At 39.5% G+C, this 10232-nt stretch overlaps 1 protein-coding gene across 1 annotated transcript; it reads left to right on the forward strand.

Annotated features, from left to right (window-relative positions):
* The first annotated feature begins 3957 nt into the window (after positions 1 to 3957).
* LOC147859956 (protein SCARECROW-like) lies at positions 3958 to 6829 on the forward strand. The gene has a single exon (XM_087324727.1). The coding sequence runs from the start codon at positions 3975 to 3977 to the stop codon at positions 6426 to 6428; it is 2454 nt and encodes an 817-aa protein (XP_087180853.1). The 5' UTR covers positions 3958 to 3974; the 3' UTR covers positions 6429 to 6829.
* Positions 6830 to 10232: the final 3403 nt, after the last annotated feature.

Consider the following 10232-nt stretch of genomic DNA (forward strand, 5'->3'; position numbering starts at 1 on the left):
TGTTTTGCAAACATTTGTGGCATAATGGTTCACTCCTATTTATGTTGTTTTTTAGCATGCTCACTATGTCAGGAAATTTTGGTGAAGCACCTCAAGAAAAGAGATTTTGAAAGTATCTATTTTAGGAAAGCCTTTGAAAGTTGAATTTCAACATTCATGTTTTGACTAATTTTAAATGTCGTTGCTTCGTTCATAACCTTTGAATGCATTCTAGTGGCATTCTTCATCCTCTTCCCTATATACATGTTGCCACTTGAAACTTCCACCTCCACATGAGAAAAGGTACTATGTCATACAATGCCTAGAACACAATATATTGTCTTTATATGTATCTAGAAAGAGGTTGAGCTCTACGACGTTCTAATTTAATTCACGAAACCGATCATATCATGTAACATCAAAAATAATAGTAGCTCGTAACAAGAAGTAATTGGAAGATTATAAATTGTACTGTTGTTTGGTTACTAAACCCGCAAAATGCCACAAGACCTAAAAGATGTGAGGGAAAATGGATGAAAAAAATGATATTGGATAAGGTCCCATTTGTCAATGACTAGAGACACATTCACAAATTGGGATGTTGCATCTATAAGTGCTTATTAATGTAAGTATGTAAGTACAATCTAATTGAGCCATAAATAAAATATCATTTTGTCATTTAGCCATTGTTTTATAATACAAATTAGTATAAATAATTGGAGTAAAGATGAATGTGACAATGATTGACGTGGATACCAACCAATAGCTCTTTGAAGCCCAATAATCTTCAAGGGTCCATATGGCCAATAAGAAGTCTACACGAGTGTGACAATAATATAAATTAATATTGGAACCAATATAAAACTAAGCTTATTTCAAGTAGCAAATATGGTCACATTGCTTGATCTATATTATTAAGAGAGTGGGCCATGCTTGAGCAATACCAAGTTCCATTTCAACATCTTGGGTTGTGAAAAGTGAATTACAAATAGCTTTTTTGACGACCATGTCGTTAGCATCCATGTTCTCTAACTAAAAACATGTTTTAAATTAATTACTATAATGAAAACGCATCACTCTCCTTAATCAATACTTGAACCATACACTTGAACCTATGAAATTTTATATAGAAGGTAGCTCGTGAATCTGTAAGCATATCTTTCATTGTATGTGGGGTGGGGGCTATATAAAATCTGATTGTATGAAGGCAATGCTTTCACGTCGTGCTTTAGCATGTAAAAGTATTGTCTCAAATCATATATGACCGTACACTAATTTTCTACCACTCCTGTGTATACTACATCATAAAGCCATAACACGCCTCCTAAGATTTTGAGCGTGTACATTCAAGATCCACCAAACAACTTGCAAAAAAGAGAGGTACATGACCATGGATGTATCATACCCAACTTAAGACAAATACAATTCTCCTACACCTTGGAAAAAGCCACAAACATCTCCAATATGGATAACATCATCCCATCAAATCCATATATTTTATTGTGCAACAATAATGAACCCATGCAATGATGCACATGTAAGCCAACCATGTGTCTTGTCAATAATGCGTGGACATAAGGACAATTTGATATGATCATGCATTGGATGTATGTTATGACATGAAGTATTTATTATAGCAAAGTAGTCCAAAATACACTTCATCCATTGGATGGAGGGCATTTGAAATTTTACGAAAATCAATCCTAGGGTGAAGCTTGCGCATAGATATGATATGTTTCTCAAAAGGTGTGGACATGCAAACTAATTACTAAAGTTTTTTCATTCTGAAAATGTCAGTTTAACATAATCTAGGCCTACAACATTATATAGACCTTGGCAAAGCTCCACTATTAGACTCGTCATATAATTTAATAGTCTATCAACATTATATGACTAACATGATGCCAAAATGTCACCGATTTTTTGTAGCAAAATCATTGCTAAGACTCATCATCACTAAGACCTTATAATAAGCCTCAATATATATATGAAGGCAACACTATCTATGTCTCATGAACTATAGAATCTCGATGAAAGTGTTGGTGCTCTTGCAAGGTTTGGGCATGCGTCATACATACATACATGCACGCACATATAAATACATGTGTACATACATGTGTGCATAGCTTTTTGGGTGTTTATTAAGTTCGAAACATGGACAATTTGGATCCTCATTGTAAAATATATGTATTGTTTTTATAAGGAGAGATATAGGAAAAAACAATGGCCTAGATTTGACCTCATATATGCGAAACCTACATACATACGTGTGCATGTACATTGCCCTGTATTCTTGGGCACCATTAAATGGAGAAAACGATGGACATGAATTGAAGTGATGAAAATGTAAGGAGAGGCCATAAGAGCCGAGGGGTGGACGGGGGTAAATCATGCTAGGTCTACACGGGAGACATAGGTAGACACGATAGATGACTTGTCGAGAGAGAGAGAGAGAGAGAGAGGACAAGAAATGGAGACAGAGTAGAGATTAGATGGCCGAAATTCGGCGAGGAGGCCAAGCAAGATGGGTGGGGCAAACACTTAGTTGGTGACATGTCTTGTGAAGGAAGAGAACATTGGATGGTCCCTCAAAAGCATATTAAAGTGTGTATTGTAGAGTCTTACTTACATTGAGAGACACAAAGAGAGAGATGGGGGAAAGTTGGCCATAAAAAAATAAAAATAAAAAAATAATATAAAAAATATAAAAAATATAAAAAATATAAAACAAAAAAGAAAACAAAAAATATAAAATATAAAATAAAATAAAAAATAGAATAAAAATAAGAATATTTAAAAAACAGAAGAAGAAGAAGAAGAAAAACTCAGAAATGAAAACACAAAAATAAAAACTAAGACTAAAAATAATCAAAAAAAATAAACAAAATGAAAAAAAGACATAAAAGGAAAGCAAAAAGCAGCCTCCTCCCCTGTTTCCTTCTGTTGTTTCTTTATTTCAGTCTTTTTGCATAAATGTTATTACAACACAAGGAGAAAATCATCATATATGTACATCATTAAGCAAAAAAACTACATACAAAATCCATACCCTAACCCTCATCTTCACCTTAATCTTGACCCTAACCCTAACCCTAACCCTAACCCTAATCTCCTACCCCTACCCTACCCTACCCCTACCCCTACCCCTACCCCTAACTTTACCATGAGCCCCCTTCATGGCTACTTTCCAGATCCCTGTTGATGCGTCCGTCCCCGACTGACCCTAACCCTAACCCTAATTCTCATCCTGGTATGTCCTCCTCTCTCTACATCTATAATTCAGGGTTCCCTCGGAATTGCTCTGTTTTTCTTTCATCTTGCTTCTCATTTGAGGATCAGATTCTAAAACACGCTTCAATATTTCGGAATTGATCTAACATATAGCTATGGTAGACGTATTATCAATTAAATATAAAATAGTATCTAAATTTCCATCTCTCTCTCTCTCAACCTCTTCCTTTTTTTTTTTTAAAAAGAGAAAATGTTTATAATTATTTCTAATACATTTATTCATGACAGACAGAGCAATTAATCCTTGAATAGATCATGATTTATCATTATAGGAATTTTTGCCAATAATTGTATGATTTTTTGTCTTGGCTTAAAATATATATGCATGTGTATGGGTATATGAAATCCATTTCATATGTATTTGAATCTCTAGTTAATCATCTCTCCGACCTTAAATCAATCTCTCGTATACATATGTAATTGAAGAGGCAATAATTAACCTCATAAGTCATAACTAGAGGGCTACTACATATATAATGACACTGCAAGATGGGTAGTCACTCATGTTTCCTATGTTATTCATATATCTTTCAGCAGGTGGTTTCAAGTTTGTTTTTCTCCGAGTTTTCGCGGACAAGGTAACCTAAACTGTTGTTCGATCTTAGTCCGCTACTCGAATCAAATTCATCCAAACCCCCCCCCCCCTCCCTATATATGGCTGATTTATAAGGAATCTATGTTATGCAGTGCTTTTGCATCAGTAAATGGAGATCCTTAATGACATACCTTCATTTTTAATATTCGAGCATACTACTGGCGAGCCGAGCCCTCACGGATTCATGAGAATATCGCCACCGGAGCCGAGGGAAATTAGCTCATGGCAGTCCTCCCCCGCATTCTCGTACTCTACCATCGAACCTGGTCATGATCAGATTGGCGTCTCATTGATGGCCACTTCGGACGCATTCATCCGGGCGAATTGCGGCGCCGGTCCCGGACAATTCTCGCAGCCTGTAGAAGAACCTCAATCCATTCATTCAACCAAAGCCTCCTCGAAGAGATCATCGGTACCCGAGTTTGTGAGGTACCCTGGTGCGAAAAGCATTGCCGAGTTTTGGCCCTCGAATCCTCCGAATATGGTAGATACAAATCGGCCAGCACATTTCTTGAACACAAGTTTCGGGGTAGCCGATCAATCAATCGGACCTCACCAATCTAATTCCATGTTGCACGCATTCGGCGGCGATCATGAGCATTTAGTATATATAGCAAACCCTTGGATCAATAACATTAACCACAATAATGATATACACACCCTAGAACCACTTGCCATGAGTGGCTCCAACACATGTAGTGATGGTTCAACGAATTCGAGCTCGGACGGTTCGGACCATCGCCTCGACCATCTGATGGGCTTCGTGTTCGATGAGAACGAGACGGGACCCCTCGATGTATCGTGGCTTCCTGACCAGCATGACAATAACTCCTTCGAACATTACGATGGTGGTGTGACCGCGTCCGATACAGGCCAATATTCGCCGGATTCTGGAGGGTTAGATGCGAGGAACATCTTCGGCGGGTCTTCTCTATTGGTGACATGTCCTATACAATTTGGGCAGAGTAGTGCTGAGGTGGGCGGTGGTTTGGCCGTATCGATGTCTCCCCATTTTCAAAACCCCACCCAATCTTTGCAAGAGCACGGCGGTGGTTTAGTCGGCAAGCCGTACCCTAATTCCTCGTCTTCTCTAATGCCTTCCAAGCCTAAGCTGAAGCAGATCAACAACAAAGAAGATAGGCACCCGAATAGGATGTTCGGTGAGGAGACCTCGGGTTCGGCCATGAACCCGGCCACGATTGGCAATGCCGTGGCCGGGCAAGGTGTAGAGATACGCCAGGACAACACCCGGGAGTTCGGGTTGAATCCGATCCTCGGCTCCCCTCTGGCGAGGTCGGAGAGCGACTACAGCGAGATTTGCCTCGTGCACCTCCTCATAGCGGGTGCGGAGGCGGTGGCCACACGGGACCTCGATCTGGCATCCGTGATATTGGTTCGGCTCACAGAGTTGGTCTCGTGCTCGGGCACCACGATGCAGCGCGTGGCCGCCTACTTTAGCGAAGGCTTGCAATCCCGGATCGAATCGTGTGGCAGAAGCCAAAGCAGCAGCCGGCACCGACATTACAATGTCCGGCCCGATGATCCGCCGGCAGCTGACACCCTCGCGGCCTTCCGAATCCTTCACGAGGTCTCGCCGTATATCAAGTTCGGACATTTCTCAGCTAACCAAGCCATACTGGAGGCAGTGGAGAGGGAGCAGTGCATCCATATAGTTGACTTTGAGATCATGGAAGGCATCCAATGGCCACCATTGATGCAAGCACTGGCTTCAAGGAAAGGGGGTCCACCCCACCTTAGGATTAGTGCTCTCTATAGGCCTCATGGGCGACCGAGGGGCCTAGCTACCATCCACGAGACGGGCAAGCGGCTAGCCGAATTCGCATCCTCGGTGAGCGTGCCCTTCACATTCAACCCGATCCCGGTCATGGACGATAACGAGGAGCAGGAAGAAGAATTCGGAGGCGTAGTGAAGAAGCTTTGCAAAGGGGAGGAAGCCCTTGTGGTGAATTGCATGCTCCACCTCCCACACATGCCTCACACGACGGCCTCGGCCGTCTCGGCCTTCGTCCGGGCCATGCGGACGCTCGACCCGATCCTCTTGGCTCTGGTAGAGGAGGAGCTGGGCTGCAGCACGGGCTCCGGGGCCACCTCTTCCTTCTTCTTCGAGGCCCTCCATCACTACTCCGCCATTTGCGACTCGTTGGAGGATAGCATATCCTTGTCCACCACCGAGGCCCCGGGTCCGGGCCCGGTGGCTCGTGTGCTCGTTGAGCGCGTGTTCCTCGCCCCTCGTATCCACCACACTGTGAGCCTCTGGAGTCGGTCTTCTTGCCCAGACCACCCCGCGGCGCCCCCGCCTGAGACCATCGGCCCCGGTCCCAGGCCCATTGGACCCGCTCATAATTTACCCGGCCTCTACAATTGGCACTCCCTCGTCCGCGCGGCCGGGTTCAAACCCGTGCCATTGTCCTTCCACAACCTTTCCCAAGCCAAGCTTCTCCTTGGGCTCTATAAAGACGGTTTCAGACTCGACGAAAGAAACGACCGCCTCCTGCTCGGATGGCGGACCAAACCCCTCTTCGCTGCATCCATATGGAATTGACCCGTCCCCCCATACAAACAACGTTGCATCTAAATCATGTTGTGTTGTATGAAATGGAAAGGGGGGTTGGGTGGGTCAAATAAGTTATAAATGAAAGGAAAATTTTGGATTCCTGAATTTCATCGAAAACTATCTGTAAGTGTGGTACCGGGTGTTTCGGAGAGTTTGGGTGTTGGGGCCACACATTTGATCGGAAAGATCCTTCCTTCGAAGGACTTGCTTTCTAGTTTGTGCCAAGTGCGTGGTCATGTCGGAAGAGCGAAGGTTTATTTTTTTCCTTTGCAAGTGTACCTTGTATGATTGATATAGATAGTCAAGTTATACCCTAGGAAATCCATTGCTCCCTTTGAAATGTAAATGTTTTATATTTCCTTTCAATTGTAACAATTCCGAAAGAGTTTTGAGTTCTCTCTCTCTCTCTCTCTCTCTCTCTCTCTCTCTCTCTGGGGAGATGTTGGGAGATAGACCCCAATAATGTTTTGAGGCTACTGTGTTTTGATTGTCTTCTATGCTCATAGGGATGCCAATGTCATAAATGCCACAACCTAGGCATCTTATACTACAAAGAACAAGGTCTGCTATGCTCTAGTTAAAGACAACATACACGATCAAAACGAGGAAAGTGGTTCATTGAACATGAAAACTTTCTAAAGTTTAGATTCCTATGTCAAATAAGCATTGTGTCGCAAATTGCAATATAAGCATGTCGAAGATGTGAATCTTGTGAACTAGCAACCCTAAACAATACACTCCATCAATACTTTCAAGGATTTTGAAAATCTTGTGTTCGTTAGAAAGGAGGACATGGTTTTATGGAATAAACATAAACCGTACTCGAATAAACTCCAATGCTTTGAAGAAGGAGCATGAACATGTTTAAAGAAACTCGTTGGATACATACATACATACATACATACATACATACATACATACATATATACATACATATACATATACGTATATATATATTGTTCAATTATCCACAACTTGTAGGGTATAAATGTAGATGGATGCAATTTATTTTGTGAAATTAGTTAAGCAAGAGATCCGACAATAATCAAACTTTCTTGCAAGGACGATCCTCCCCAAATGCTCTAGCTTGCACAATCTTATCTCTAAAGTATCCAATGGTTTTCGACTAATAACTAATATTGACTTTTTGGAATTGAATATCTAATTGATTAAGGGAAGGCAACTGCATGGAGTCATTGCTCGACTTTTGTAGCTAAATGCTTGTAAGGGTAGTGAACATGCTAAACAATGGCTTTATAAGTGTACGTAAACATAACAACACTTAAAAGTCATGGTATCTCACAAAGATGACAACATACAAAATTTGGGGTTTTCGTTTAGAAAAGCGTTTGTAAAGTTGGTAATTTATGGAAAAACCGATGATTATGCAAGTTACTTATGCCACCTTTTGCAGACAATTTCCAGAGGCATTGTTTAATGTTTATTTTTTAATAGAAGTTAATTGATCATTGCATTAGCAAAAGAGCAACTAGAAATTTGTGCGTCACAGTGTGCTTCACACGTAACAACTTGTTTATACTTAAATAAAACAACGATGGCAAAGAAATTTCCAAAGCAACTTCCCCAAAAAGTGTCTAGTGAGAAGTTAGTTACTTCAATTAATTTTGAACTAATAAAGGAGGCCCAAGTAACCAAGGACTTGACATTAGATATATTCGAGACATACAAACCCATTTGGAATTCGTTCAATATCAAGGACAGACAAAGATTCAATACTTACCTTGTTGGACGTAATCTTTTGGTTGATGCTAACCAAGGAACTATAGAGATTCAACCGTTAGCTTGGATTTGACAACAACTTCTTCTTCTTTTTTATGCAGAGTTGGATGAAGGGAAATTATTCTTATTTCCTTTAAAATACTGGATACATAATATAGAATTCTTGGAAGGTCCACAACTGTAGATGGAAATAAATGTAATGAAGCGCCTTAGATTTCCTTGTATGTGCGGTCTACGCTTGTAAACGTTGTACATTATGCGATTTTCAAATGTTAGCGACCCCACCATGTAAGACAAACCATGCCACCATTGTATATGCATGTTGTCTACTTATTGTATAATAGTAGAATCGGAATTAATGAGTGCTCTAATGTCTTCATCATAACATCAAACAAGTCTGTCTATATTTGTTTTTCAAGAATGACTATTCTTCACCCCGGTGGTGTTCAAATGTACTTTTCATGCTATTATGATAAAAGGATAATGATTTCAGAGTTCATTTGATTGGTTTTCTCCTTTGTCTTATATGATCATACTTCTTTTATTATTGTAAAGTTCCTTGGGCATGCATACAAACATGACTTGTAAGTTCTTGTTTAAAGTGATCGATGAAAATCCTTGTTTTTCATGTTGCCATCTTTATCAGGGAGCATACAAGCAACCTTTTTTTGTGATTTTAATATAGAGCTTTGCGTACGAAGTAACTGTCAATAATGTGAACACCAACCACATCAATTGTTTTATTTTTATTTTTATTTTTATTTATTTTTTGCAATGTGTTTTTTCTGCATACATATAATAATTCTCTCTTTTTGTATATAACAATTCTTGTGAAGACTTCTCTCGACCTTGTCAAGAAATTGTTAAGTTCTAAGTTCTAACCTATGGATTCTTGGGTTGATTCAAGAGACATCTTTTTGTTTTTTGCAACTCAATGTCAAAAACTCAGCGATTGCTAACCCATTAGCTCATGTGAAGCAAAATGTCGAAAAGATAAAAATTTATAACATTTGATATAGATTGGCTATACAATAATGGATTTATGATGTTGTACTCCTCTCCTAAAAAGTGTTAGATGTATCTATGATTGAAATTTGAAGGTGGGAACATTATTAGACCATAAATTTTAAAAGCCAAATTTTCTTTATATAACAATGCCATTCTCCTTCTCTCTAAGTAACAAAAGAAACTTTCTAGTAGAGAAATATCAAAGAGTTATAATTAAGGGTTAAAGCCATAAATGATTGATCCCTTATAAGTTATAACATTAGTTAAATAAGTAATCCCGAAGAAGGTAAGAACCAACCTTATTGGCTTAAAATTAGGTGCAAGGGCCTTTTGGCTCCTCGTAGTAAATTACTATCAAGCCTCCACTTTTTGTTCCATTCTATCCTTGTGCACCATATGGTTGGCTCTTTTGAGTGTGACCTTAGAGATCTGCATGTTGACACTCTAGTTCGAGGATTCCATGTTTCAACGAACCCGATTAAAGGCTTTTAACTAGGTGTTGATAATGTGAACACCTAGCTTTGGCTCAAACTATCTTCTCAGATGTGCACCACTTATGTTCTCTTTCTAATTTACATTTTGCAGCACTAAATCATTGCATATAATTTCCTTGTTTATAGAAAGGTGCTAAGTGATTAAAATAATGCATGTCAACTAACATTGCTTCGAGGCCTATTTTCAACATGGAGACAATTCAGACTACGGTGATTATAAGCATAAATGAAAGACACATATTGAATAAAAAACTTCCTAAAAGTTTACTTTGCCTAATAATTGTAAGCATCTTTACTTGAAAACATAATAATTCTATGTTTAGAGCATAATCAACGTGCACACCATTGGTAGCTTACCACTTGTCTGACATTGTCACAAAAACCAACAAAACGTCTCGATTGCGTTTATGTTATTCTCACATTCACATATTCGTACCTTATGGGTTATTCACATCATACAAGATATGTTGTTATATACATAACATTATATAATAGAAATCAAACTGCTATTATAGTATATTGAAAGTTAACATGGACATCTTTCTTTTGA

This window comes from Azolla caroliniana, unplaced genomic scaffold, assembly GCF_043228905.1.
Source record: "Azolla caroliniana isolate FFs.n. ecotype wild unplaced genomic scaffold, voAzoCaro1.0.p SCAF_9, whole genome shotgun sequence".
Classification (NCBI taxonomy): domain Eukaryota; kingdom Viridiplantae; phylum Streptophyta; class Polypodiopsida; order Salviniales; family Salviniaceae; genus Azolla; species Azolla caroliniana.

Coding starts and splice junctions, on each gene's coding strand:
- LOC147859956 (XM_087324727.1), top strand. CDS start 3,975: ATGGAGATCCTTAATGACATACCTTCATTTTTAATATTCGAGCATACT.